This window comes from Ascidiella aspersa, chromosome 7 (genome assembly GCF_963924565.1).
Source record: "Ascidiella aspersa chromosome 7, kaAscAspe10.2, whole genome shotgun sequence".
Classification (NCBI taxonomy): domain Eukaryota; kingdom Metazoa; phylum Chordata; class Ascidiacea; order Phlebobranchia; family Ascidiidae; genus Ascidiella; species Ascidiella aspersa.
This window is the reverse complement of record NC_139453.1, coordinates 12,301,272-12,329,270: the sequence shown is the minus strand read 5'-3', so window position 1 is coordinate 12,329,270 and position 27,999 is coordinate 12,301,272. Positions and strand designations below refer to the sequence as shown.

At 36.0% G+C, this 27,999-nt stretch overlaps 3 protein-coding genes across 7 annotated transcripts; 1 reads left to right on the top strand and 2 right to left on the bottom strand.

Annotated features, from left to right (window-relative positions):
• The first annotated feature begins 6 nt into the window (after window positions 1-6).
• Window positions 7-5,614, top strand: LOC146137852 (uncharacterized). The gene is made up of 5 exons (XM_083393403.1): window positions 7-425; window positions 811-1,011; window positions 1,795-1,913; window positions 2,505-2,759; window positions 4,339-5,614. Exons 1-5 carry the CDS (start codon window positions 262-264, stop codon window positions 4,560-4,562), a joined length of 963 nt encoding a protein of 320 aa, XP_083249529.1. The 5' UTR covers window positions 7-261; the 3' UTR covers window positions 4,563-5,614.
• A 201-nt stretch (window positions 5,615-5,815) lies between these two features.
• Window positions 5,816-18,098, bottom strand: LOC146137851 (uncharacterized). Of its 5 annotated transcripts, XM_083393401.1 has the most exons (13): window positions 17,912-18,098; window positions 17,028-17,092; window positions 15,768-15,869; window positions 15,198-15,309; window positions 14,670-14,732; window positions 14,457-14,526; window positions 13,451-13,604; window positions 12,480-12,588; window positions 12,017-12,165; window positions 11,474-11,605; window positions 10,215-10,352; window positions 9,142-9,164; window positions 5,816-6,479 (listed from the first exon to the last, which is right to left on the bottom strand). In XM_083393401.1, the coding sequence occupies exons 1-13, from the start codon at window positions 18,057-18,059 to the stop codon at window positions 6,386-6,388; spliced, it is 1,359 nt and encodes a 452-aa protein (XP_083249527.1). In that variant the 5' UTR covers window positions 18,060-18,098; the 3' UTR covers window positions 5,816-6,385. The 5 variants fall into 5 exon arrangements, with proteins under 5 accessions (XP_083249527.1, XP_083249524.1, XP_083249526.1 ...); XM_083393398.1 differs by lacking the exon at window positions 9,142-9,164 and having other exon boundaries at window positions 5,816-6,498; window positions 10,202-10,352; XM_083393400.1 differs by lacking the exon at window positions 9,142-9,164 and having other exon boundaries at window positions 5,816-6,498; window positions 10,202-10,352; window positions 12,017-12,153.
• A 3,012-nt stretch (window positions 18,099-21,110) lies between these two features.
• LOC146137850 (uncharacterized protein C6orf118-like) lies at window positions 21,111-27,999 on the bottom strand. The gene is made up of 12 exons (XM_083394031.1): window positions 27,764-27,999; window positions 27,171-27,393; window positions 26,821-27,003; window positions 26,456-26,661; window positions 26,029-26,161; window positions 24,616-24,869; window positions 23,505-23,600; window positions 22,905-23,007; window positions 22,451-22,512; window positions 22,105-22,219; window positions 21,410-21,471; window positions 21,111-21,250 (listed from the first exon to the last, which is right to left on the bottom strand). Exons 1-12 carry the CDS (start codon window positions 27,892-27,894, stop codon window positions 21,163-21,165), a joined length of 1,656 nt encoding a protein of 551 aa, XP_083250157.1. The 5' UTR covers window positions 27,895-27,999; the 3' UTR covers window positions 21,111-21,162.

The window sequence follows — 27,999 nt, the reverse complement described above, 5'->3', positions numbered from 1 at the left end:
CTAACTCGAACGCTAACCTGTAACTTAAACCAAATAATGTACATTGTAGTAGGATTCTAGACCAGCACCATTGTTTTAACGCTGTGGTAGGATTCTAGACCAGCCAAGTGATATGCTGAACAAATAAAACAATATTCAAGTGATTCTAGGCCTATGGCTCTTGGCTAAAATATTCCCTAAATTAACACTTTTTGTTTACAACAGTGCACCATAAATACAAAGGGCAACACAGTTGTATAAAATCTTTCTGTGGGAAGCATAATGCCATACGAGTTAATTCAATTGCCACCCAATGGGGCATCTTTTCAAGAATCTGGTTCATTGCTTGTATTTGAAATCACCGAGGGCATGCAGGGAAATATAGGAAGACATTCTTCATCAGAGTTTCGTATTAGATCAGAGGAATTAAAATGCTTTGTTTCCAGGTTTGTTTGTTTGTTTTAGTTCGACTGTCAAATCTAGTTTATTGTAAGTCCAGGTTTAAAACTTAATTCTGCAAAGTTATACTGTTAGCGACGGCCTAAATTCTGTGCATTCTGTGAAAAATCGCAGTGAATGGGCTCAGATGCAAAAGTCACTCAAATGCGCAAAACCAATGCCGCCCTTCTAGGCTTTATTACAATCACACAATTTTAATCTGTGTTTTAACCTTTCCCCCGCAATATTCAAGTTCCTAATGTGGTGTTTAGCTTCCTACTCTTTTTTCCTTCAAAGGTAAATTTTAGGACAGCTGTTTCAATGTTCTAAGTTAATTCTAAAAAGTAATAACTAACTAATATTGATTTGCTATACCATGTTAATATGTTTCAGAAAACATGCACAGCTTTCTGTGAAAGGTGGAGTCCTACTTGTGCAAGATTTGTCAAGTGCCAATGGAACTTTCATTAACAGTGTGATGCTTAAGCCATACTGCGAAACGCCGCTTAAGGCAGGTGACTGTGTTGCTTTTGGGTGCCGTAAAGAGAAAATGGTCCCTGGATGCAAAATCAACGATGGTGAAATGCCCTTCAGGTAAACTTAAGTGTTTTAGTTTACAGCTCAGCTTGCATAGCAGTTAACCGTATTTTACGGACCGTAAAGCGCACCCGATTATAAGGCGCAGTGTCAATAAATGGCTTTGATTAGTTTTTTTTTCATACATAAGGCGCACCAGGCTATAAAACACAACGTATTTTAAGGAGTATGGGTTACCGTATAAAGCTCATTAACACGTTCGCTGCGCTTCCAAATTTTCATTGTTTTCTTGTGTTGCGATTACCTTCAACTTTCTGTACCGCTAGCGGCTGCCAGAGCATGCCCGCCAAATTTTGTCGACATGTTTTCTTCTGTCTCGTCACTGTCAGAGTCTGCCTCATCAATATTATCAGTATTTAATTGTTCAGTGATTATCCCAACTTTTCTAAATGATCGCATGATAGTGGATATTGATATTTTTGCCCACGCATCTACCATCCATTGACATATAATTGTGTAATTTGGCCGTCGTTGTCTCCCTGTCTTAGTAAACATGCGTTCGTCGTCTGTCATCCAATGCGCCCACGCAACTCGCAATTTAGCCTTAAATGGTCTGTTGATAGAAATATCTAGTGGCTGAAGTTCTTTGGTTAACCCACCCGGAATAACGGCAAGCTTTGAATTTGTTTTCTTAACTTTAGCTTTAACTGCATCAGGACATTAGGTGCACCGGCTATGATCCTTAAATACGGTATATGTTTTTGCTACTATTTTTTAAGAAATTACTTAAATCCTGATAAGAGATGTACTCGATTGTCATGTTGTTTTCTTCCATTGCAGATTTAAAGTAAATGAAGTAAAAATAAAAGCTGTGAGGCCAGTGCTGGTAGGAAAATCGAAGCGGAAATCTGAGACAAAACGAAAAAGCACATCTACTGCAGGAACTTCTAAAACAACAGGTACTAGGCCCTAGTAACAGTAGAAGATTTTTAAACGTCAAAACGATGGCCATGAAGGGGTTACTAAATGCTATTTGTCATAGAATTAGCTGTGTAGGTGGTGGCTTGGTGTAATACCAGAAAAACATTTACCCAAAAATGACTATATATCAGTAGTAACCTTTGGTAATCTATTATTGTGTTAATTTGGGTAATACATAACCAGGAAACAAATAACATTACATTCTTGTTTCATCAGTCATGCCAGGAAAAGCCATACCAGATTGGGCCACTTTAGTTTCACATGTAAAACCACCGAATGTCAAAAAGAGTTTTGTTAATTTCTTTACATTGACAAACTATTTTACTACAGCCAAAATAATACATATATCTAGAAGCAAAAAAAAAAAAAAAAAAAAAAAAAAAAAGTTTTTATGCGGTGATACATACCTGTGTAATTATCCTCAATAAAGCTAAGTAATAGATGTGGCATTTCTTGTGTAATAAAATAATAAATGTATACTGCTATACAAAAAATATGTAGGATTGTTTTTTATTATAAGGTAGGATTGTATTTAATTATAATCTTATGCATTCGCTTGTCAATGATAGGGAATTCACGCAATGGACAAGCAAAGAGGAGCGATGAGCGAGACAGTGGGTTTGATGATCAAGAAGTTCCGAAGAATAAAAAACAAATTGCAGATCAGAGAGAGGTCACTGTTGTTTCCACACTTAAAGGCAGAAAGAGAAACAGAAAAACATCGTCCGACGAAGAAGACAGTGAAGACAATAATGCTGTGTTGCCGAAAAACAAGACAGCTAAGAAAGCGGGAACTAGAAAAAACACAAAATTGTACACTGAAGGTAAGATATAAGTAACCTTTGAATATACTGTTGCTGCCAGGCATTGTATTAATTATAAAGAAGGTTCTTCCGACAAACGTCGGTACAGAATAAATAATTGTCGGAAGAACCTTCTTTATAATTAATAAGTAACCTTTGTATTTAAAATTTTGGTAAATATACCTAAACTTTTATGATTTGCCTGTTGCTATTGAGTTTAGCCTGAATTTATATTATTTTCATTGATTTTTGCCTCTCGTAAAGTGTTTACTGTCCTTGTGGTAAAGTGTGGGGGAGACAACCCTATAGGACTGTTAATGAACAACGGAAAGCAAATGTTAAATAAACATAATATACATTTGTTATTTAAAGCAACACAGCATGGGGATTAGGGTTGTTCAAATAAACACTTTTTTGTCAAATTTCAGTTGGGACCCCCTTGGCTGGAATTGTTAGGTTGCGTCTTAAAACCCCACAAGACAAATCTGAGCATGTTTGTTTCAGTATTGACCGTGCTACGTCAATTTGAAAATTCAGATTTGGGCTAAAATTTTGAAAAAAATTAATTGTCCTCCCCCTAAAAATTTTTTTTTTTTGCATTGCTTTGCAATTGAATAGCCATAAATAAACCTGTTTTGCGGTAAAAAAGTGAGTAGTCATGGTACAAATATCACATTTCAACAACATTTGTTAGGCTGTTTTGTACAAAAAATGGAAAAAAATTTAACTTTAGATAATTAATTGATATAATTGTGTGAATTACTAAATGCACTATTATATTAATTTGATGTCATGTTTGCTGCATCTACTTTTTTTTTTCATGTTTGCTGCATCTACCATTTTTCGTACAAAACAGCCTAACAAATATTGTTGAAATGTGACATTTGTACCATGACTACTCACTTTTTTACCGCAAAACAGGTTTATTTATGGCTATTCAATTGCAAAGCAATGCAAAAAAAAAAAATTTTTTTAGGGGGAGGACAATTAATTTTTTTCAAAATTTTAGCCCAAATCTGAATTTTCAAATTGACGTAGCACGGTCAATACTGAAACAAACGTGCTCATATTTGGTTTGTGGGGTTTTTAGACGCAACCTATCTGAAATTTGACAAAAATGTGTTTTTTTGAACAACCCTAATGGGGATACGTCTGAGAATATATTTTAATGCCTTGTGGAGAATATTTTCTATTTTATTAGTGTATAATTTAGTTTGTAGAAATGCTATGGTGGAATACCATAACCAATCACCGATTTTTTTTTATATAACTGGGAAATGTTAAGGACTTGAATTGATTGAAAAAAATTCTAAATAACGTTTTAGTTTATATACCTTTTTTAATTATTGAACTATTATTTTGCATATTAACTTGGCGTGATGCTAAAACTCGAATTATTTTCATTAAAAAATGGGTAATTGTTTGTTGTACAGGTAAAATTATATCATATTTTCGTACTAAAATATCGGCCAAAATATCGCCCTACATTTACCGATACCGATAAGCCAAATATCGGCCGATGTTATCGGTAAACCAATATATCGGAAGACATTACAAGTTGATTTGCTTATAACACTGTTTTCACCGTAACCGCTCGCAGACAGCGATGACCAAGACGATGAAGGGGATGAGGAAGACGACGATACGACCGAGCAGTGCTCCTCGTTCGAGTGCGCCTTCCGCGACAACAAGGACAAGAAAGGCAAGGTGGTGTCGTGGGTGCAGTGCGACTCGTGCGACCGCTGGTTCCACACGGTCTGCGTCGGCTGCGATTACGACAAGGTCAAGCTCTCGTCGCACCAGTTCCACTGCGGCCTCTGCTGAGGGCCGCTGTTTTTCGCTCATCACTTGTCGTCGACCCGCCCTTTTCACTGGCTGGGTGACGGCGAAACGCGGACTTTAGCGCAACCTGTCCGGCTCGGAAAGTTTGTTTTTCAAAGTCCGTGTTCGCGCCCAAATAGTTTCACGTCTCTGTATCTGCCTTGCTGAGCCACGCGCTCGGCGCCATAAAAAAAAGCGAACATGAAAACGAAGTAAATGCGTCTTTCGTCTGTTGGATAAGCGCAATGGCAAGGCAAAGCGGTCGCGGAAACCCATCTCCAGCATTTACCGGGACCCAATTAATTATTGCGGAAAGCGCTTCATTTTTTACGGCTGTTCAGGGAAAGCTTCGTTCGCGAGAATGTTGTGTACAGAGGAGGTTTCTTATTTTTCCGAGGTTAATTAGAACTGTTTCTAATGTTTACGTTGCCACGTTCAGTTGTTGTTTTATTTTCTCGCCGATTTTTATTCGTTGTTACAAAATTGCGTTTACGGTTTGTACTTTTACTTTTTCGCGTTGTTTTTGTTGCTGTTTTCTTTACACGCCGTCACCAAGCCGCCTTTTGTAATTTAGTGTACAAATGACAATTTCATCATCATCATTACTGTCACGGCATGTCGCCAGTAAATTACACAAACGTTTTACGAGACCAGAGTCTGCTTTTTCGCGAGAACGTCAAGATGCTGATAACGAAAGTCTGTTTTCTGTGAAAACCACTTTTAGTTCCCCAATATCCTTCAAACAAATGAATTGTTTAGATAGACATTTTATTGTGTATAGTGGTAGAATTGTAGAGACTAATTATTGTATTGTAACCTAATTTCTAAAAGAGTAAGTATAGATTTCCAACTGAACCTGTGTTTGCCTGTTTTACAATGTGATCGATAATTCCTTTTTTCGTTTACCACTAAATCAAGGATACCTCCATACAACCTACTTACTGCCTCTGTCTAGGAACTTTTTCGTCGCAGTTGCAAGCTTTTTACCATTTGGCATTGCTTCAGTTTTTTATTTCAAACGCCGCTCTTTGAATTAAAAACGCCGCAGGCAAGTTTCTGTCATAAACTGGCGCCAAACCTTAATAGTATTAGTATTCACTACCAACCAACAGGAGGTTGCTACTGCATAAAAAAGACCAGGCAGCATACAGGTTTTAAAAGTGTCAATAAATACAGTTGCTCATGTCGCCTTGACCTGGTGAAAACACTTGCTACCACGGCACCAGGATTTAACGACCTTTCCTAATGCAACAGCAAAAGGTGTTATTTTATTATTTTCAGACATATGTCTGCACCACAGCTTAAGAAAACTTTTCATTGAATATTGATAATTAAAGGTATGTTGAGTGTGTAGCCCAAATTCTGCGCAAGCACTTTTGTTTAAAAATGAAAGCCACCCGAGCATAAAACATATATTACTGTGAACATTTTTACAAAAAAAATTGTCTATTGGTAAAATATCAACTTGAACTAAATACCACACGGCGAACAATTTGGTTGTTCGTACAATAAGAGGCAGACAGTTATACAATATTACTGAACATAGTCAAACAATTTCTGTTCTTTTCGTTTGTCTCTGTGATCCAAGTTAACATAAATGTAAAATAAAAAAAATTAAATTCTATCGTACAATATATACAAAAAAGAGCTCAATTGCAATTTCGCCGTTCTGAAAAACAACAGATAAAAAAACATATGCAATACATAGACGAGTAACATTTTTGTTAAAATAAAGCGGAAAAGTTTTGCTAGCACAGTATTAGCACCCGTACGGAAGTCAATTGCGAACGTTAAAAAGAAAACAAGTGACAGGGAAAAGCGGTTCTCTACGAGCCGTTTTTGATCACTTCCCGTTTCAGTCGGTCGGCCAAGGCCCTTCTCGCTTGCAAGAGTTTTTCCTTTTCTTCAGCGTCGCTGGTGCTGGCCTCGCTTAATTGCACTGCAAGGTTCAAGTGAATATCGTTTCAATGTGTTTTGCAGTTATTAGGGCATTTGGTTTTGGCACGGCCCTATGCGGCAGTCTCGCGCCCTTCTTACCCTGGGGAGGGCATTTTACACGGCCACTTTAAAAATCAGTTTATGAACGAAAAACGGGGTGGAATTTGGGATGTTATATTTTGGATAATTTAAGTATTTTTATTGGACAAAATACATAGAATGGTATACAGAGAGCAAAAAATGGTTACAAAAATAAAAAATAACAGTTCTAAACTTTTTGCAGTTATTTATTGTTAAAAGTTCTCCACAAAATATAGTTTGGCAATGGCCTGATGCTCGACAGCTCAACAACTGAGCACAACCTATATTGCTATAATTGTACTAGATTGCCATTTTGCCAACATTTTGAAATATGGGATACCGAGAACTAATAAAAACTAGTAGCCCCAAAACTCGCAATCGCAAACTCGATAACTGTATTTTTGCAGTTACTTAACACTACACATGTGTAACTTTGATGTAAGGCATATAACAGCATGAAAGCACTAAAACACCACGCGTAAGCATAAAACTATTTAAATGACTTGAACAAAAATAATTGTAGTAAGAGCTTAGCCCGAAAAACCATTGGTATATTGATTTGTAGGAAAATGCTTCTGCCTTTTGCAAAATGTCCACTATTTAGCAAAACACTTTTTATATTCGTTTCGAAACAGCTTTGCGTCCAAATTCGTAAAGTAAAAAGTCAAAAATGTCATTAACAGTCTTGATAACCTGTCAATGGCACACTTGATTGGCACAACGGGCCTTACAGATGATACCATTCCCGTAAATGGAAAGTTAGCCAAATACGGCATCAGAATGCAATGAAAAAGCTCCCCGGAACCCATAAAATAACAGCCAAACTTCGCAGCGCGACACAATTTGCACTCGGGTTGAAAAACAAAAGAACAACAGAGTGTTTAAAAAGACGTAATTATACTAGTGGTTCTTCAAGCTTGCAATTAGCACAGCTATAGTCAAGCGCAGTTTAACAACAACTTCTTGGTTTGTAAACCAACTAGTAGCTAAAACGGTCTTTTAATGTTTAGTCTGAAAATTGACCCGGAATTGGAATTGTTAGCAACTGCCAACTTGCTCATACAATACCTTGTCTACTGCAATAAGTATATGAAATAAGTATAGATCAACGATAAAAAAATGATTATATTTTAGGTTGAACCTAAGGGGTAGGACAATAGAATGCGTTTAAAGCAGCAATGCTTATTTCGTTAGTTAATAGCAGGTATAAAAAAAAAAGTAATAACAGCCAGGTTGCGTTTAAGAAACGTTAAAAAGTATTCGCAATCTAATGCTCGGAGTTCTTTTTTATCAAACTTTGGCTTCGGTGCAAAGTTCAGTGCATGCATTTAAAACAGCTTATCTTGGAATAACACACCGGTTAAAACCACATCGGATTTAACAAATGCTAGGTATCAAGTAAACACTTAGCTTCGAGGTTCCCAGCCTTGTGAAGTTATCTCTCGTAAAACAAAATTACGGATCCAAAGATTTCTAAATAGACCCAAACAGTAATTTACAAAACTATGCCAACAAGTATAGTACTAGCGAACTTTTAATGGAATATTGTAGTTCAGGTAAACAAAAAAAGCAAAAACATTAACCATTACATTAAGGAAGTCATAATTTATATTTAGAAAAATAGAGCCTTTTTATTTCGGCCAACTCAGGGTTGGGCTTATGCACTCGCCCGCTCGCCAATGCGAGTGCAAATCTCTCCGGGCGAGTGCTGATTGACACCCACTCGCCCGACTGGCGAGTGGCTTCGGTGAGAAATTTTTAACTTGTGTTAAGAAGTGAAATGTTACTTAGCGCCAGTTATTTCCTTAAACACTAAGGCGCAAATACATTCAACACTACACAAATAATAAGGTTTTAATCGAAGTCACGTTCGAAGCTCGTAATAAAGACTCTTTGTCCGGTTTTAAAAAAATCGTTTACCGGCAAACAATCAAAGACGTCATTGCTGCAGTGGCAAATAGTTATGAGGTTTATTGTTTTACTTAAACGTTGTTCATTTTTAAATGTTTAACCCGGTTCTTGACGCATTTGGAAAAGTTTACTAAACTTGCGATGCACCCAGCGATAAGAATTTTACTTTTCTGTATTTATTGAATTGATTGCATAAGAAAATTATAAGCAATTGCTGCAGTTTTTGGTAACAATAAGTTCGAATGCAAATGTCTTATATTATTTGTAAGCAGTGTTTTTTAAGACGTTTTAATAGGCCGAAACAGCCCACTGAACACTACGGTATTTTTAAAACTACAGATGAGAATTAACAATTAGTCTACGTAAGTATGTTGTTGCGATCTCTAAAGTTCATAGCGCAGCACAGAACCTTTGGTGTATATGCTTCTGTGCGAAAAGAATGGTTTAGTTGTAAATTTACAATTATTTTGTGATTATTTGCTGTTCAACCAGCACTATAACCATAGTGTTTAAAAACGCGAGCATTAAAAAAAAGAAAAACAGACAGGCCGTGGCTACTAAATTGTCAGTGTTATCACCCCATCCGTCAGAAATCAGTGCAGTTCTAAGCAAAAAGGTCTACGACAATCAGTGCATTCAAAGGATCAAAAACGTCCGACTTTTAGACTTTGAGGTCTTGGACAATGCACCAATTTGCATTAACAAATGTGCATAAGAAGATTAAGTTTAACAATACTTGACCCAACCAAACCCAAACGCTAACCAGCGCCCTAACCCCAATAATGTGCGATAATTTAATAATTATAACGCTTCAGGCCCCAATACATCAATTTGTGACGTAATAATCTTAAATACAATGGACGAGAAACCATCCGAGTTTGGGCTTTTTTCCCCAGCATTTAAAGAATTATTAAAATAACGCACATTATTTGGGTTAGGATTCGGGTTAGCGTTAGGGTTTAGGTGGGTCAAGTGTTATTAACCCTATCTCATATTTTTTGTTATCTTTTCTGAACTTTTAATGAATATTTTTAATTTATCTTCGCCGGGAGTTTACCTAAAGGTCCAAATCAGTGCATTGCCAGGACCTCAAGGTCTAAAAGTCTACACTTTTCTGCCATTGGATGCCCTGATTGTCGTAGACCTTTTTGCTTAGAAATGCACTGATTTCTAATGGATCGGGTGGTGTTATTGTAAAAAGTATTTCGGCTAAAAAAAAAAAAAAAAAAAAATGTTTTAAGCGTAAACTGCTTTATGGGTCTTTAATTTGTTCATCCATGCATGAAAATAAACGACCAGACTTTTATAAAAACTAATGTTTGCGTATAGAAACCATAAGACAGGTTAACCATAACCCAAGAAATGACCGCGCTAGGACGGAAATTTGCAGACGGCGTGCCAACAAATTTGGCGAGTGTTATTTCGGCTGGGCGAGTGGTCATTGATAGCCTGGCGAGTGTAATTTTTTTCTTAGGAACTACCCTGCAACTCCTATTGCACTGTGCCACTGTAACATGTTTAAACAATTGACTATAGGCAATGTTTGATTTGAGTTTGCAAATGGAACAGTATAGTTCTTTCATCTTTAAAATCGCTTCAAACGCCTCCATACGATAGCGGAAACACAGGTGAAAGTTAGGTTTGCCATTGCTTATGAATTTTCCGGTTTTGTCGGGAAAAAAGGAGGTATCGTTATTTATAGGTTTTCTAACCTGATTCACCAACGGTTTGCTGCGATGCTCCGTCTTTTTGGAACTGCGCGAGTTCTTCGTCTCTCTTTTTTTTCTTTATCTCCATCAGCTTTTCCCTCTGACCTTGCAGGTAAGCCTTCCTTTTCGCCAGTTCTTCTGGGTCGACGCCAGGCTGAATTGAAAAAAAAACAAAATTAGATCAAAAATGCCAATTGGCACGTAACACTAACGCTTGTCCTAAAACATTGTTTTCCAACTCTGGGCTGTGGTTTAAAAGTTGTCACATTCAGATGGCGCAGAAAAGGATTGTTTTGATCTAATTTTATGTATCAACATAGCTTTTGGTTTTGCTGAAAGCATTGCTAACATTTTACATAATTTTACCCGAATAAGTTCTAAACAGTTTGGTTTTAAATTAACGTTCATCAGTTTGGTAGAATTTGTTAAGCAGAAAAATAAGTCCGATTTCTTTACATCCATACTTACTATATAATAAAACATGAAGAAAGGTTACAGTTGGCGAACCACTGTTATATAGCAAGCATCATTATATTGCTAATTTGTAAAATTTGAGTTCTAACTGCACGACGAATTTTTTAGGCAGTATTGAACCAAATACTATCTTCCTTGTTTCATGGGGCATGACATATGTTACGCTAAACTAGATTAAACGTCTCCAACGTTAAGCAACATGGGCTGAGACCTAGGTCGTAATTTTTTTTTTTTTTTAAAGTTCCCGAACCTATCCTGGGTAATGTTTCCTCGAAAGGAATTAGGGCAAAAATACGTAAATAAAAATGTGAAGGTAAAATAAGTATAAACGCGGGAAACAGGCATTTGCATATCACCAATACAAAACGCACCTAACGCGTAATTACCCTCTATTACAGTGCTTCTCAACTTTTTTTGGCTTAAGGAACACTAAAAAATCCTAAATATTTCGCGGAACACTTTTTGCAGAACAACAATATCGTATTTTTGTTAGTGCAATTGTATAGTTAACAAACGACAAAAGATATTAAAAAGTTTCAGTGTTATCAATTCTGTTGTAGATAGTGAATATTCAAGTCTCAAATGCTTGAGTGTATGCCTGTTTGAAATACAAATAACTTATTTTCCGAATTTACAAAAAGTTTAACGGCACACAATCTGTAGAGGCACACAGTTTACGAATCACTGCTATATTGAATTTGTTTAGGGCAAATTAAGTAAACGCGAGCCGGAAGCAAAGCGGTAAGATCACCACATCTAGTCCACCCGGTTGAAAATAACGTTCCACATTAGTGTACGTACTGGCGACGACGCAACATCTCCAGGGAAAACTTTCTTGCCGCTGCCAAGTCCGGGCTGCGACTGGGTTGAGGAGGAATCTTTCTGCGCACTCGCGATCCAGTCCAAGGCCGCATCAGCACTGCTCTGGTTGGCCTTTAAACAGGTAAAGTAGGGAAATTGGAAAGCCTGACTTTAATTTTAAATGAACGGCTGGGTCACAGTCATGAGCCTTGACCACGTGGTATTATTTATTTATTTAGATATGAGAATATGATTGGACCGATTAAAAAGAAAACTTTCGTCACTTTTGAAAATGGGTTACAACAAAAAAAAAAGGTATCATCAACTTCTCAATTATTTTTTACCGAAATAAGAAAAAAAATTGCCTTATATTTTAGAAAATGTGGCTTGTACACCAAAAGTCTGTAGTAAATGATTGATTTGAAATTTGAATCAGATTATGAAATCTACGCCTCGTCAAAGAGCGTGGCAGAGGTCAAGCGAATAAATTATTCAGAGCTTCTAAATAATCTACTTCATCAAATTGTTTGTCTTGAAATGTACCTTTTGTAGCGGTGGCAGAGAATGGGGCTGAGATGCCGACTCTGACGATTTGACTTTTTGGTCTTTTTTCTTGGACTTTGATGAAGTCTTATGATTAGCGGAGGAAGTAGATAATATGGCCGTGGCAGTCGGGGTTTCTGAAGCAGAGCCTTCTTAGATTTCAATGTATAAAAACACACAAACCAAAGACACCACCATCGGCTGTTTGCGCTAATGCCAAGTACAACCATGAGGTTAGCACTTGGTGCACTGATTTATTGGGGTAAACTAAGATATATGTGGGTCAATGGTCAGAAATCAATAAAGAGAACAACCTGTGTTATACTCAAAACTGAACCGAAGATGTTAAACCGGATTTTAACAAATCAGTAACCTTCAATGCTCAAATATTTTCCATAACAAAAAACGCAAATAAACAAAGTGAAACAACATAAATTTACAATAATATCAGGAAAATGTATACCTGGCAATGGAAGCGTACTGCTAACATGCGTGTGGTTTGAAATTCCGTTTCCAAAATTCACGTGTTCATCTTTTTCCTGATTACTAGCTTCGAGGGACAGTCGAATAGCCTTAAACCATCATTTAGTTGGTATAATCAAATAAAAACTTGTATCTTAAGATGTTACATAGACTAAAAATGCACAATTATTTAAACTATATTTTAACTTGACACAATCAAAGAAAAGACTTTCCTTACAACTATTTTGATTAGATTTGTATTGGAATATCAGTTAAGATTAAATACTTGTCATAACATATCAACACTATGGCAATTTAAAAGTTTATTAAGGTAATTAAAGCTGTCAATTTGTCATATATAACCTGGATATTTTCTATGAACAAATTGTATGGAATTTTGATATGAAGTTACAATTGGCGTGATTTTGTTGAAAGAGAAAGTTGCACAAATATCAACTTTAAAAGGTTTTAGGTCAGTGGTTCTCAACCTTTATAAGCATCGGAGCAAAATTTGAGGAGATTTTAAAAACGAGCCGCAGGAATATTAACAGTTTATTAAAAATAAATTTGAATTCTTAAGAACAAACCACATCAAAAAGGCAAAATATCTCTCTTCCTATTTTCTTTGAAACGCCCTATTTTCTTGCTTACTTGTAAACGTCCTATTTTTTTCCAGAAAGCAAGTTTCTTAGGAAGTTGTTCGCGGTATGTTATGTACAGGCGTGGATCCTGTATTTTTGCTATTAGGGGGGATAAAATTTTTCAGGTATGACGTCACAAAGTTTCGTAATCAGACAATTAATTTAAAAACACTTGCGGTTGTCAATCGAACTCGTGTGCAAATATGCTTCTGATAAATCGTTTTATTTTTTGATAATGGGAGCCGCTAAAAAGATGATTAGGAGCTGCATGCGACTCTCGGAGCCACGGTTGAGAGCCATTGTTTTAGGTGATAGTAAAAAGTCTATTAACCTCTTCTAGCATCTTCCGTTCATCTTCTGCCTGTGCCTCCAGCCTTTCCATCTCCTGCTGTGAGAAGTGAATGGCTCGCTGGAGGTCACTTTCCTCTTGTTCCTCAAGCTCTTGGACTTGCTGGAGGATCGTCAAGTACTCACTCTTTGACTGGCTGAAATGGTAAGATCAACAAGAACATTTTAAACATAACAATATACAGCCTTGGAACTATAGGAACCCTATACCTCGAAGTCCAACTAAAATCAGCTGACTTACAAGGTATTAAAAGGGCTGTCTGTTTAGTTTACAATCTACCGTAAAGATATAAAATTACAACATTAGCCTCAAGTAAAAAACTAGACAAGTAATTGTTGCTTGCCATAACCCAATCATAGTTTGAATGTGAACACTTGATGAAGGGCAACTAGCCAACAATATTTATAATTCAATCAAATTACACTATGTTTATTTAACAAAAATTAGCCACATGATTAAATGTATTAATGCATTGGTAGAAATTTGGAATGTATGATTTCCTTTCCAGCTGCATGTGCACACAACAATCTGGACTTTTTTTTCTACGTTCCTCTGACAAAAAAATATTAAAATGATAAATAGATATAAGCTCTAAAATGTCCAACTATACTATAGCCATTAGTAAGCCCCGTCCTAGTATTAAGCAACATTAAGTAATTTTACTATAACATTATTTCTTTGTAATATATAGTAAACATCAGGAATCACATTTTATGAAAATTTCGTGCTTAAAATGATATTGCATTTGAGTAGTTGATTTCACAAACACAGGGTATTGCACAAACACTAGTATTGCTGTTGTATTTTTAATGTATCAACAAACACTGTAAGGTGGCTAGTATTTATTTTAAAAACGAACATTTGTCAACAACATTCAATATAAGATTTTTAAACAGCCATTTTTTAAGGATCTTACAAAAGCATTCAACTTGATTTTTTTTTTTTAATTTACATAGTACAACCAGCAAAAAAATATTTATTCTTGCACCTCATAATGTTGTGCATTCTTTCTTTGGACGTTGATGAGTCTTTGGAAGAATCATCAGAGAAGAAATCTCCTAGAATGAGTAGTTGAATAATATTCAATTGGCAAAATGTATTATTGTCAAATGTTTGCTCTATCTAAAGTTAAATACATATTTCAACTACTTTTTAGGTTTAGCATTTTGGAAATAGGATCATAATATAATTTTGGGCCCACCTTTTTTATTTTCTTGAAATTTAGGGTTGAAAGGTGGAAAGTCGCCGTAAAAATCAGCATCTTCTAAAAATTTAACTTTCAGTTTTTTTAAAATTAGTTTTCCCTCCCCAAATAAACTTAAATTTAAAAATAATGCAAAATTTAAAAAAAGTATTTGATTTTTAGTGCACGGTTGCACTATGTTTTACAATAGACAGGCCAAATTGTAAAAGATATACTTGATGGAAATTAGTTAAACAGAAAAGAACCAACTAACAAAGACATCTGAAAAAGCTAGATAGCAGTTGTACAGACACCACATATGAATATTATAAAACACAACAGGTAGCAAATTAAAATTTAACAAATGTTTAAAACCTGTGTTAAAGCATTAAATAAAATGTAATTATATTTGGTAGGGACAAAGCCTATATAGAAATAGTTAAGATTTTGTACTGCTCTGTTGCCTTTGATGTTCCTTCTGGGTCTAACTAAAACCTTCAACCATAAGGCTTAAAACGAGTATTTTGTTTGAGGTTAATTTCTCACTTTTTCCTTGGCTGAAACTGACAGCTTGCATCTCCAGTTCTAGGTTATGATTGATCATGATGCGCTTAAAAAGCAAAAAATCATCGGCAGCCCAGATGTACTCAAACATCCCCTGATATAGAGATAATTATATTAAAATAACATAACAATATATGCATATATAGAAAATATAAATTAAACATAAAGTTATGTACAATTAAACCTTTGTGGTTTATAGTCACGCTGTTGATATAATTCTTATCTCAAAACTTTTTTGTATGAGATGCCAACCATGGAAAAAGTTAAAATAGTAATCAACAAGTCTTAGCAAGTTAAAACATTTTTTTAGGCCTTATAGTTGTAATATAAATTTAAACAAAATACTTGAACTTGGTTGTATTTTGGGCAACAAAACTATGCTTATGTTGCAACCATGCAATTAAGTAATGGAAATATTTTACAAAATGCACAGTTGTTTTTGGTTCAAAACATATTTCTCTAAATGCTGCAAAAGTTAAACTCAGGGACAAGGACAAAAGTATGATTTTTCGGCATAAAGCTTCCCAATAAAGAACTACTTCCTTTCCCTACCTCAAGTCTTTCAAAACCAGCATTTCCTTTGTTGCAAGCCTGAGAAAATTCGTCAATGGAGATACTTAACTCCTTCAAGTATTCACCAAGAAGATTTTCCACCTAAATCCAACAAAAATTATACACAAAGCAGACCAGAATTTTTTTTAGTATGAAACCACAAGCAATTTGTAAAAATAATTTTTCTATAAAGTACATGAAAGCATAAAATTTCTAGTTTGGTAACACTGAGATTGCCAGAGGCAAAATGAATAGTATAATTGACTTGATATTATTAGCTACTAGGGATGTTCAAAGTAGAATCCCAAGGTATTCTAGAATAATAGGTTTCAAATCTAGAATAACGAATCCAGAATAGCGAATCCTAGTATATTTTTATTAAATTATTTAGCCTCGATTTTGTTCGGGGAAGGGATTTATCTTAATCTACCCTAAATGGCCCACAATCACAGCAATAAATCGCCCAAACAATTTGCTAACATGTGTATTGTGTACATTATAATAATAAAAAATCTCCGATATGTTTAACATTCTAACAACTGTCATTTGAAGCATTTGTGTAAACTGTAATGTGTCCACTGTCCAGGTTGTTGTAAAACTTATATTTTTGTATAGTAAGTACAATGCAACACTGCGCACAGAACCCTTCAGCAATTCGGTCCTGTTTTTTAAAGCATTGTTGGGTCCTAGTGCTTTTATTTTGACTAACATAATCTGTTATGCAGTCAAATAATGTACTGCAAAGGATACAAAGTTATTATTGACATAACGAATACTTGACAATTGCGCTGTGCATAACTGCATAACCTCGCTGAATGTTGGCCTAAAGTTGACCTTAAGTAACCCTATAGCGCAATTTGTGGACGGCCAGCACGTTTTACAATGTAATGTTACTTTTGCAACTTAACGCATTTAGGAAAATTGCGAACTCCGCACCTGGCATTACACGTTAGTCGCTCGCCCAATAACACTTGATAGACACTTAATTATTAGAAGAACGTTATCGCGAGACGCGAAGTAATTGGTCGCCCGAAAAAACGCTGACACTGCACTACGAGGTTACATTTAAAGCAAGCACTACAAATGTGTCGCCGCAGCGACAGGCCAACTTACCACACACGTTTGCAACAATCGGCGGTAAATCATTAAATTATATCGGTTTCAATTACCCGAAATAAACGGCAGAATTGGATTCAAGGATTCGATATTCTACTTTAAACATCCCTATTAGCTGCCCTATCAATCAAGTTCAAATCTTACCACTGCTTTATACTTTAAGTGCATGTCGGTATGTTCAAGTCGATTTTCTTCTTTGTTCTCAAAGCCTATCAAAAAAATTTGTCATAATAATAAAAAAACAAATTTATAAAACTTAAAATAAACTATGTAGTTTTTACTTTTTAGTTATATAGGCAGTCAAATCTGGCCATATTTTTATAGTTTTACTCATCGCATTTTTTATCAACTAAAGTAGTGGTTCTCAAAGTATGGGTCGCTGAGGGTCAAAAAATGGGTCGCTATATAGTAATTCATCCTGCGCAAACGAACTTTTTTCATTATATTTTTCAAGTATTTTTAATTCATACATGACTAAATTATTACATCATAAACATTTCATGTGGCTTCTAGCTGTAACCTAGATTATTTCATTATAATAGTTTTCTGAACGTTTTAATGGCAGCCAGCTACAGTATAACCATTGCCAACTACAGTAGCTGCTAAGACTGGCGTAAGCGGGCGCTGCAAGGTAAATTTATTACTTTTTTTTAAAAGATTATTCTGCTTGCTCGTATCACACACATATACCTCAGAATTCTGTTTAACTAGCATTTTTGTAATTCTGTCTTATTCAGTGATAAACTTTTTTGGGATTAAAATTGAGAATATTGAGTAATAATATTCCCTACTAGTGGTCCTAAGCAGAAACTCGTCCGTTTCAGTTCGAGCGATAAGTTTGTTTTTTCCAATGCGAGCTATAGGTTTTTCCTTTAAAGTAGGTCATTAGTTGCGGTTAGTATTTGTTTGATGTTTAAGGGTTGGGTTGTGAGATGTTCGTAAAACTCATATTTGGGTCTCGCTCAAAAAAGTTTGAGAACCACTGAACTAAAGCAATCAGTCATATGCTTTTCTGCCAAATAGCTTACAAGCGCAGTGTTCCTCTATAAAGTTCATTACAGGAACAGTCCACGTTGGACTTCGCAAAAATCCCACAATTCCTTCCAGAATCCAGGACATATCTTCAGAATCTTTTTTCTTCGAAAAGGATTTCTTTGTTTTTAACAATTTGGACATATTTCAAGTTGTTCTGCTATTTCAAAACTTGGTGCTATTAAAACCTGATTTTGGACGAATAGAAAACATTAATTAGCCGCTTCAGTTTTAGTTATGGTCAACTAGATTTAAATGAAAAACCAACGACTTTAACATATGAAATCCTACCTATTATGCAAGTAATCGGTAGCTAAGGAAAACAAAATCTGTTTACTTAATTCGACTTTGCAAAGAAATCGACCAAAGCCGCCACACCATTTGTTGTTGACACTACTTTGAAACTCCCATGCAAATGCCGAATGACATAGAATACTTATTAAGCTCAGTGTACTGTAAATAATGTTCTTGCTTCATTCGGAATATAATATCTTATAATCATTTGTAAACTCTAGACCAGTGGTTCTCGACCCTAATAATGCCACGCAAGAGTGGGTTACGCAACCTTCTAAAATGGGTCGCGACTGCGCCTGACTATACAACCCTTAAAATTCATACTTGTATATCTGTTATATTCGATCCTAAACGCAAGCCTTTTCTGAAGCCTACCGTTTATAGACTATAGGAAAACTGTAGGCCTATTAAAATTATTTCAAAACGCATAGTTTCAACATTAGCCTTTTGCTGAGAAATGCTGCTCCGAATTGATAGCGTTTATTCGCGAAGTTTCATTGAGTGCTTATCGCTGTGGTAAAACATTTATAATGTTGCTTGAACGCTTGAATAAACTTTCACTCAGTAATAGTTTGACTTCACAAGTTAGGGTGTTTTTAGACACTAATTTACCTGACGATTGCTTAGAGAACCGGGGACCGCGTACGCCGGAAAACATCGAACAAGGCGTTTTTTGTACGGCAATGTGATATAATTTCAAAACTTTGTTGTCTTCTTCAAAGTTTTGTTACTATATTAGTTGAGCAGATTTGGTTCGTCAAGAAAATTATAGTTGAAAATGTAAGTGCAACAATCTTTAACTATCCGTGTATGTAAGGTAAGCGTATTATTTACTGATTGCCAAAATTAATTTTTGGTGGTGGAGCTGGTAGAGGTCTTTGGTACTTGGAGGAGCATAAGTGTTTTATGCAGTGAGTTATAAGCAGACATTATCTTATATTGAAAACACGTGGTCGGTGATATGGCTGGCACCACGGCCAATAGTTAAAACTTGATTAACCACAGGCTAATTCTTACAGTAGGCTATGTTTTAAACCATGCAAAATGTAATTCGCAAAATATTGCGTTTATTGCAGCGATTTAGCAATAAACGATTTTTATTTTTTTACCGATTTTTTTCAGTGTCTACATTGGACGCAGTTTTAAATGTGGGTTATGTGCTTTCTTGTATACCACGTAAGATGAACAATTGCTGCTACCACAAGAGCCCTATCAATCAGTTTTCAGGTTTGCAAAAACAAAACCTATGACGTGCTTAGTGTTTTGTTCTGTAACATGAGGCTAGCAAACTTACATGGACATGTTCCAACATAATAAAAAGGAATAGTAATGAATGTTTTCTTTATCCACGAAAAATTTGGGAAGTTTTTTTGCAAATTATAGCTCTTATTGTAACGGTAATTAATTTTCATGGCTGGGACTGCTAGCATTCCTTAACCAATTGCAATTAAAGTGGTAAATTCTATTTTACCTGGACAACGCCGGGTTAGGATAAAACTGCTAAATCAGTGGTTCTCAACCTTTTTTTCACCGCGTACCACCTCGAGGTTCTATGATCTTGTTGCGTACCAACAAATTATCGAAAAACTCAACTTTCCTCAAAATGTATATTGGATTATTAACAGGGGCGGATTAGCTAATTAGTTAGCCCGAAAAATTTCGAAACAACTTCGGCCCACTAATCTTGAAAAAGTGTCTCTTTTTTAACTTTGCAAGATACCGGTAGTCAAGTTTTGTGATTCTTTGTTGTTTTTTCCACCCCATCCGTCAGAAATCAGTGCAGTTCTAAGCAAAAAGGTCTACGACAAATGTGCATAAGAAGATTAAGTTTAACAATACTTGACCCAACCAAACCCAAACGCTAACCAGCGCCCTAACCCAAATAATGTGCGATAATTTAATACTTATAACGCTTCAGGCCCCAATACCTCAATTTGTGACGTAATAATCTTAAATACAATGGACGAGAAACCATCTTATGACCATCCGAGTTTGGGCCTTTTTCCCCAGCATTTAAAGAATTATTAAAATAACGCACATTATTTGGGTTAGGATTCGGGTTAGCGTTAGGGTTTAGGTGCGACAAGTGTTATTAATCCTATCTCATATTTTTTGTTATCTTTTCTGAACTTTTAATGAATATTTTTAATTTATCTACGCCGGGAGTTTACCTAAAGGTCCAAATCAGTGCATTGCCAGGACCTCAAGGTCTAAAAGTCTAGACTTTTCTGCCATTGGATGCCCTAATTGTCGTAGACCTTTTTGCTTAGAAATGCACTGATTTCTAACGGATCGGGTGTTTTTTCTATGATGTCATAAAATAAAATTGCATAAATGTTCCGGAAAGATAATAATTCCTATTATTGATGAAGCATAAAATATTTTACTATACAATCATAACAATAAATGTATAGTTTATTACAAATGGAAAAAATGCTAAAACTGTAATTTTATTTATAAACATACTGCGTACCACCCAAAATTACTTCGCGTACCACTAGTGGTACGCGTACCAAAGGTTGAGAACCACTGTGCTAAATACTCTATTTAACCTGGACAACGCAGGGCACTTCGTATAGTATTTAATACAATTTCAGGCGCAGTCAGTCGAAATTATCAACGGAATTCGTTATGCCGTTTTGTTCTCGGGATTGCGGCTTTGTTTCACATTAAAAGCTATTCCATTCTGTTACTTTGTGCTGGCAATAAGTTGAGCGGCAGGATTAGCCTACATGCAAACGACAATGCTACGATATCAATAGGTTGAAGTAGGTTACCTACAATGCACTTCTGAAAATAGTTTTCCAAGCAAAATAGTATAAATAAGGTAAAAAAATCATCTTTATTCAAAAATAAGGTAAAAAAATCATCTTTATTCAACAATGTAAAATGAAACGAAATGAACAGGTAAAAATGTCTATTCGGTGCTACAGTTCTACTTCGGTGGAGATCTCTATAGCGTCTTGAAAAGTTTGGCCACATCACTTTGCGACGTTGCTTCCACTTCTTCATCGTCCTTATTGATTTCGGAATAAATAAATCTTTATAAAAAATATAAATTTTAAAAAACATAAAGAAACAAACAAAAAACTCTGTGCTGTTAGCAGCTTGTTGGTGGTAACACGAACGTTTACCAAAACATTTTAAATTGAAAAACTATACAACAGGACATTGACTGACAATTGTTTTTATATACTCACTGCGACATTTCAGCGTCCACGCCGTTTTTCTTGAACAGCATTTCCAACGTCGCCTCGCCAGCCTAATTTAAAAAATAAACGTTAAATAAAGAGAAGTGATTCACGCAACTTGCAAAACAATTTCCACGTTTCGCACCTCACTGATTCGTCTTATAACGAATTAAGCATAAAAAACATATCAAGGTTAAATTAAAACACTTCTATTGCATGTTAGTAACCGACCACCCGTAAGGCATGGCTACAAATTTCTATTCGATACATATGACAAAATGTGTCTCATATAAAAGAATTAAAAAACATATGGTGGAATAACGCGTGAAAAATGTTTACGACACGTTCGCTGCCACACTTTCTAAAAAAATAACACTTTTATAATTTGGCAATGGCACTTAAACTTAGCTAGGTAATAGGTAAAAGCTTAAAAATCGTCATTTTTGTTGAGCGGAAAGTGTGCAACTGTGCATATAAGTGTTGCACGCTTGCTTGCTTAATACAAATAGGTTCTTTTCCGAAATAACAAAAAGCTACGCGACACACTTTAACCTCTGAAGGAACGACCCTCAGTTTGAGATTCACCGGTTTAAACCTTAAAACAGATGCTGCATCAACGTAAGCGTATCACTAGATTTCGGGAATATTAGTACCCGAGAAAATGTTTCATGAAAACGCTATGGGAAATGATAATTGTCACGTACAGTTATGGAGACGTCCAGGTAACCGTTCTGCTGTTGTAGCTTCTGCAGTTCCACTTCGATGTCCTTGACAGCGTGCTGCAAATTTCTCAGCACCGGCTTAGGTACGTAGCAGGTCCTACAGTACAGTACACAAACGTTTGTTGCGAATCACCAACGCAATAAAGCCGACATTCTAACTAAGCCCAAAATTACACATGGGGTATTGAAAATAAAGTCTGGTCACACGTTTGTGTATATACAAGTTGGTTCATCAATAGCAGCATATAGATAAGGCTGAATCGTTTTTTAGGATCGAGAAAGCGTCCGTCTTTTGATCACCAGAACGCTCCGAATAGCTACAACTCACCTCAGCATTGTCTTCTCTTCCTCGTAAAGATCAAGTCGTTGCCATATCTCAACTCGCAGCGCCTAAACAGAAACTTGACTTAAAACACAACGATATAAGGAGAGTTGTAAGATAACATTGGTGATGTTTTTGTTTCCTAATAAATGTTCAATTGTTACAATGCATCTATTTTAAGCGATTTCTTTGGATTTTGTGTTTTTGTTGCGCTTTTTTTATGATTTGTTGTCATCCGTCAAACACAGCCTTGTTATGCTCTTAAATCATTCTGTTGAACTGCAACCCCGTTGTTAGTGCCATTCAACCACTACTATCACCATGTAGCACTCAGTTTGTAGTTCCTGTGTAGCTTTCAGTGGAAATACCTATTGGAAATTAGTGCGTCTCTCAGCCACATAGGCTACACGGCGCAAGAATGTACTGGAGCGACTTATAGTGATAAAATTTGCACGCTTACTTTCAGACGCTCTTCAGTTCCTTGCTTAGCCTTGGTTAGTCCGTGTTCGGGCGGTTGCGCTTTGACCGGGGTCTTGTGTTGCGCGCGCCGAATTGGAAGCATTCTGAAAGCGAGGAAAACGTAACTTGTAAAAAAAATTCGACCGCCTGCTGATAAAAGTCGGCAGAATCGCATCCGGTAAACTGATTGCCGTACACTCCGTTGCTGGCAAAAAAAGCGGAAACAGCCGTTTCGCCGTGTCAACCTAATTTCCGTAATACCGAAAACACGTTTCTTAAAAGTAGCAAAAACAAGAGTAAGCTACTCATCGGGTAATTTAAACTTTAAGTAACTTCGGTACTACAGCACACATTCGTCTACATTTTGATGCTTTTTTTACTATTTACTCATCTAAATATTGATTTTATTTTTTGTTTATTTCCATTACTGTGCTAAAACCACCCCCTCATAAAATTATACATTGTTAGTTCGTTTATTTTACTAAAAAAATATTTTTTCTAAAATCAACATGTATCGTAACATACCCTTTTCGCAATAAATTTGGGCTAGTTGTGGCCAGCAAAACAAATTATTGTCGACAAATCCAGACCAAAAACTCACCTCCGTTGATTTTCCTCCTCCTCCTCTTGCTGGAGCCTCTTCCGCTCCTCCAATTTGTCCTCCTCGGTGGTGATCTCGCTGCGCAGCTCTTCGTTCCTGCGAAATAACACACATTTGCATGTTTTAATTTTATCTATTTTGCTTGTTTAAGCATAGCAAAGATGGTACTTACCATCGGGTCGGATCGCTATCCTTTCTGTACAATATATCGGGAATCGAAATCCAAACAAGTCATATTTTCACAAATGTTGTGTTCCAAAAAAAATCCAATGCAACTGTGAGTTCTTTTAGCCCAATCGGCTTTTCAGTGACTTTAACCCGTGATTCCAGTTAAGGAGATTTGTGAGGACGAGTTCGGTTTTACAGAGGTCGTTTTGCGATAGCTTTGCTCGAACGAGTAATCAGTTAGTATCGTTTGGAACAGCAGACGCAGTCTATGGTGGTCATGGCGCTACTTTTGCACAAAGCCAGTATTGCGCGTCTCTCTACTTGGAATAGTTTTTTTAGATAAAACTTGCAAATAGGCATTCTTATATTTCTCGTTTAGAAAAAGAGTGGAAAACTTTTCAGAAGTTCTATATACACTTGAATTTTTAAGAAAGGTGCGAAACCCATAAATGTTTGATTAGAACAGCAACACGGTAAAAACTATTTTTTATCTCATCTAAAAATTGCGATGCATTTGAGGGACTCGACTTGAGCGACTGATGACTTACACTGGATCTTGACTTAATAGGTTTTGTAAAATACTTGAGTTATTTTACTAAATAACTTGAATAGGAGATCAGTTATTTCAAAATGACTTATTTAAAACACTGGTTTAATCAAATAGTTATTGAACTAAAAACCCATGGCTGCTAAACATCATACTCCTTTGGCTTTCGCACACTAATAAAAAACACAAACTTACAAAACTTTAACAATTACTACTTATTGTCTTGCAGCTTTGTAATGTTTTGCCCTACATAAAAATATATCTGAAACCTCTGGATAACCGAAAATATAAATTCTCTCCCACCCGGACTTTCAACAAACAATCAAACTTTACTGGCAAAAACAGAAAACCATCGCCTGCCTATTTTTCAGATTTTAATATCATGAAAAAACCTACCTGCAAAGCGCACCCATGCAGCGGGACTCAAGAGCCTCGACTTCATCGCGCAAATCCGGGACCTTGCGAGGGTCGTCTTCCCGCGTAAGATCGTCGATGGCGCGAAAGCAGCGCGCCAGCTCGCCGCGCTCTGACGACTGGATGTAGTCGAGCAACTGCGTCAGGTAAAGGTCGTACTCTCCCTTGATCTCGGCCAGTAGGTCACCGAAGAAGGGCGAGTCCACCGTCAAGTCGCTCCAAATCTCGGCGTAGAGCTGCGGATACGAGAACGGCGTTTTTTACAAACGCACACGACGGGCAGCGTTTAAATGTGGGGCCTCAGACGCCACACCTATTATACAGGAGGTGCCCCTAAAAGAGTGTATTTTCACTTGGTGTCAAGGTAAACAATGGTATATTCATACAAAAATATTATCAATGTAATATGCTAGGCACGTCGACTTTAAAATTAACTTCGAATACGCTTTTTTACAAACGCACACGACGGGCAGCGTTTAAATGTGGGGCCTCAGACGCCTCACCTATTATACAGGAGGTGCCCCTAAAAGAGTGTATTTTCACTTGGTGTCAAGGTAAACAATGGTATATTCATACAAAAATATTATTAATGTAATATGCTAAGCACGTAGACTTTAAAATTAACTTCGAATTAAAATCTGATTTTTATTGACTTTTTTCAACTTAAATGAACATTTCCGGAAGGGGGATTTTGTTTTAAAGGTTACGTTTTGTTGATTCAATCAAACCAAAGTATTAAAGTCTTACTGTTTTTTTCAATTTTTGGAAATTAAGTGACCAACAAATTGGTATGTTAAATACTGTGAGATAACAGAGCCGAAACGTCAAAAAAATCTGCACAAAAGCTAATAAAATTTGCTTCTGACTCTTTTGGTAATTTTAACTGTTTATCGCTCAGAAAGATTTGTCCCCGTCCCGCAGATTTTGTGTAATACTTATAATAAGCCAATATAACATGTTTTTCTGCACAAAATGTAACGTAAAAGTAATTTTAGATATAAAGTCATTTACTTTTAAAAAACAATTTTCCTTTGGAAGTCGGTGTTTTGTACGAAACTTGTGAATATTACTCCTTGTTTTTTGTTAATGTTTCAAATGTATTCACCTACTTGCAATCGTTCAAAGCTAGGTCCAGTAAAATTTGCTTCTGACTCTTTTGGTCATTTTAACTGTTTATCGCTCAGAAAGATTTGTCCCCGTCCCGCAGATTTTGTGTAATACTTATAATAAGCCAATATAACATGTTTTTCTGCATAAAATGTAACGTAAAAGTAATTTTAGATATAAAGTCATTTACTTTTAAAAAACGATTTTCCTTTGGAAGTCGGTGTTTTGTACGAAACTTGTGAATATTACTCCTTGTTTTTTGTTAATGTTTCAAATGTATTCACCTACTTGCAATCGTTCAAAGCTAGGTCCAGTGGACATTGGCTTGGTTTGCAGCTGCATAAGGCGAGATACAAGCTTGTGCTCTAAATGCTGAACTGCCTTGCGACCTTCGCGGACATTCTGCTCTAGAGTTTCAGGGCTGAAAAAACAAACCAACTCAAATCTGGATGTTGTCTTTTGAATAATATAGAAAAAACTAGCAATAAATAAAATCAAAACAGTTTATAGCTGAAAATCATAGCGTGAATTCATTGGAAGTATATAAGAAAAAACAATTTTTTCTGAATTAAGTTTTTTAAAGCAGGAAACATACAATCAGGTTTCCAATCTAGGTATTGAGTCCCAAGAAACCAAAACATAGTTGGTTTTGTTCTAAACAACAACAACTTAGTTTCAGCTCAAGAGCCTAAAAACAACAAACAAAGTAACACACTGCCTGAGAATGTTGCGATTGAAGTCCATGAACTTTTGAAACTGGTCCCTTCTGGTGACTCCTGCATGGTGAGTGGTAATAAACTGCTTCCTCAGACAAGACTTCTGGCTAGTGCCAGGATCCAAGTGAGTGGAAGCAGGAAGCAGACGTGACTCAGGCATGCAGGGAAGCATCAACTCTGGCAGTTTTAATTCCTCGATTAGCACCTAAGCATGAAAATAAATAAAAAGCCGTGCATAGCTCTCAATAAAAGCCGTGCAAAGCTAGAAATTACGATAGTGTATTGTACTGTGATGTGGTTATATTTGATACAAATATTTAAAATTCAAATGTGTCATTAAAAAAAACTTTAACTGTTAACTTACACTACTTCTTGGCTTCTTGCTACCCTGAAATTGCTTTTTATGAAACTTCTTCCTAGAGTTTTGGGGTTGAGAAATCGGCTTATTTTTGTTGGCGACAAAATAAGGAGTCTCATCCTGACGTATCAACTTTTCCATTTCCATCAGTAAGCTTTTCTCCAGTTTTTCCTCTGCCGGTGTTCCTAGCTAAAAAGAAAGTACCGTATTTAAGGAAATTGTAAAATATATTAAAAGAAAGTTCATAAAATCTAATTTCAAAGAAAACATCTGACCTGATTCCCTAATCTCAAAGTGTTTTAATTTGCATAAAATAAACTTTACAAACAGTAAAACAGCATTTCAGATAAACAAACCTTTGTAGCAGAAGCTGAAGGTGATTTTAGAGGGCTTGAATCAAACATGGGCAGAGCCCCAGTTGTCCCAGAACTAAAGTTCAACAGAGCTTCGGTCATTGAGTCAAGTTGTTGTTCATTTGGTGAAGCATATCTTGTTAATTGGTTGTCCGACTGAGCTTGTTGTGAACTCCTCCAGTAGTTAACCTTGCCTGGTTTAAGGCGGGATACATCTTTCGGGAGCCTAAATACCAAAATGATTTTAAGGTGGACAAATGTACAAAACATGTCTAAAATTAGGTCATAGAATGATTCTTTGCCCAATACTTTTAACACACATCAACTTTAGGGTTATTGTATGGTGAGCGTTAATATATGACAGGCCGCAATAAAATCATTTAAAAGCATGATTTTAAAACATAGAGATGAATATTGTTCACTTTTAAAATTGTTCACATTTGTTTTGGTTAATGTGCTTTTTATGGTGTATAATATTACAATGTATTCAATTAAGTTTTAAGCAGTTTGAAGATTCGGCCCTTGATCCTTCAAAAAAACACGATTAACACAATACTTAAAATTATGAAATAACAATTGAAAACACAATTACTAACTTTCGCAGTTTTTCGGGATTTAGATGTCCAGATGCATAATCATAAATGTCACGTCGGTGAGCCTCATAGGTTGACTCTAAAAGACGATGCAAATCTCCTGGTTTCTTTGCAGCTCTCAGTGTTTTTGGCATGACTTTTTATTTAATTCCCAAGGCTAGATGAAACCGCTTTTTGTGGTTTACATTGTTACGTTTATTACAACTTTACATGTGAACTTGCAGTTTAGCCAAAATGCA

Coding starts and splice junctions, on each gene's coding strand:
- LOC146137852 (XM_083393403.1), top strand. CDS start 262: ATGCCATACGAGTTAATTCAATTGCCACCCAATGGGGCATCTTTTCAA. Junction 426..810: donor TTAAAATGCTTTGTTTCCAG/GTTTGTTTGTTT, acceptor AATATGTTTCAG/AAAACATGCACAGCTTTCTG. Junction 2,760..4,338: donor CACAAAATTGTACACTGAAG/GTAAGATATAAG, acceptor AACCGCTCGCAG/ACAGCGATGACCAAGACGAT.
- LOC146137851 (XM_083393398.1), bottom strand. CDS start 18,059: ATGTCCAAATTGTTAAAAACAAAGAAATCCTTTTCGAAGAAAAAAGAT. Junction 15,310..15,767: donor CTGGTTTTGAAAGACTTGAG/GTAGGGAAAGGA, acceptor TCTCTATATCAG/GGGATGTTTGAGTACATCTG. Junction 12,166..12,479: donor CAGTACGCTTCCATTGCCAG/GTATACATTTTC, acceptor AAATCTAAGAAG/GCTCTGCTTCAGAAACCCCG.
- LOC146137850 (XM_083394031.1), bottom strand. CDS start 27,894: ATGCCAAAAACACTGAGAGCTGCAAAGAAACCAGGAGATTTGCATCGT. Junction 23,601..24,615: donor TGCATGGGTGCGCTTTGCAG/GTAGGTTTTTTC, acceptor GTTATTTCGCAG/GAACGAAGAGCTGCGCAGCG. Junction 23,008..23,504: donor GAGGAGGAAAATCAACGGAG/GTGAGTTTTTGG, acceptor CCTCGCTTTCAG/AATGCTTCCAATTCGGCGCG.